The sequence below is a fragment of the Primulina huaijiensis genome, unplaced genomic scaffold, assembly GCF_012295235.1.
Source record: "Primulina huaijiensis isolate GDHJ02 unplaced genomic scaffold, ASM1229523v2 scaffold24473, whole genome shotgun sequence".
NCBI classification, from domain to species: Eukaryota; Viridiplantae; Streptophyta; class Magnoliopsida; order Lamiales; family Gesneriaceae; genus Primulina; species Primulina huaijiensis.
In genome coordinates this window covers 1-1,211 of record NW_027356014.1, presented here as the reverse complement: position 1 = coordinate 1,211, position 1,211 = coordinate 1, and the positions used below count along the sequence as shown (strand labels likewise).

Sequence of the window (1,211 nt, the reverse complement as noted above, 5' to 3'; positions counted from 1 at the left end):
CTATATGCTTAGTAAAAGTATAGAGGCTCCCACGAACTTCAACTAACAAAAACCTAATAGTTTCGTGTAATTCTTCTTCAAATTCATCTTCTTCCATTTGTTCTTCTACTTCATCGACGTTGATATTTGACATTTAAATAAACTACCTGATATCAAACAGATAATTAAAATAAAATAAACTCTATAAATTTATTAAAAACCATGCCATGTATCAAACAAGATATGTTCAAGAAACAACAAAAAACTTATATAAATCATCCAAAATTCAAGAGTTTTCTACTAGATCAATAATTAGAAAAACAATTCGAAACAATGCGAATAGAATTTTTAACATAAGGTAACTCTTTAAGAATTGTGTTTCAAAACATACTCATTCATTCAATTTATAATCTATCCATCCCGAACGCTCTTCAATGGTCATTTTCAAGAAATCCATCTTTTTTGATCTGGTATTGAGTAAATCAAGCACCTTATATCGAGTACGATTATCCAAATTTGGGACCTCCTTGATAGCATCTCAACAAGTGTCACCTGCATTCCCTATTGATTCTATCTTAGAAACCACCTTCTCAAGACTATGGGAGAACTCATGCATAGCATTTGGGTCAATACTTTTGAATGTGTTTGATTTTGCTTCAAACTCGGTCCTATCCCATTTCCTAGTTGTTGCTGGAACCTCTGAACTTATGGGCTGAGAGGGTAATGGTGAAATAGAGTCCTCGAAAAATGGAGGTTGATACGAAGATTCTTGTCCGTCGCTTTGCACGAAATATTCACCAATGTTGTGATCAAACACATAATCGTCTATTAAACTAGTTCCCCTGTTTTCTTCTATCTCAAATTTTCTTGCATCAGTGTCATCTCCTACTCCAATTGAGTGTTTTCCTGTAGCAGTTCCAGTCCCAACCACAATTCTCAGGTCTTCATAATCCTCAAAAGTGTCTGTCCGATAGTGTTCATGTTTAGGGTGAGACTGGTAAAGAGAAAAAAATAACATCAAGTGTTAAGCTAGTTATAAATCTAATTGTAAACATAAATTTTATTTTTTTTTAACTCGAAGACTCTCACCTTAAAATAATCTTCCCATACTTCGTCATTAGCCGTGAATTTCTTTGTCTCAGGATCCCATCCAAAACCAGAGTTATGACGCATAAGCTTACAATAATTGCTGTATCTTCCTTTGAACCACTTTAGACGACTTTGATATTGTG

At 33.9% G+C, this 1,211-nt stretch overlaps 1 protein-coding gene across 1 annotated transcript; it reads right to left on the bottom strand.

Annotated features, from left to right (window-relative positions):
- Nucleotides 1-365: 365 nt before the first annotated feature.
- Nucleotides 366-1,200, bottom strand: LOC140967196 (uncharacterized). The gene is made up of 2 exons (XM_073427597.1): nt 1,069-1,200; nt 366-973 (listed from the first exon to the last, which is right to left on the bottom strand). Exons 1-2 carry the CDS (start codon nt 1,150-1,152, stop codon nt 518-520), a joined length of 540 nt encoding a protein of 179 aa, XP_073283698.1. The 5' UTR covers nt 1,153-1,200; the 3' UTR covers nt 366-517.
- Between the last annotated feature and the right edge of the window lie 11 nt (nt 1,201-1,211).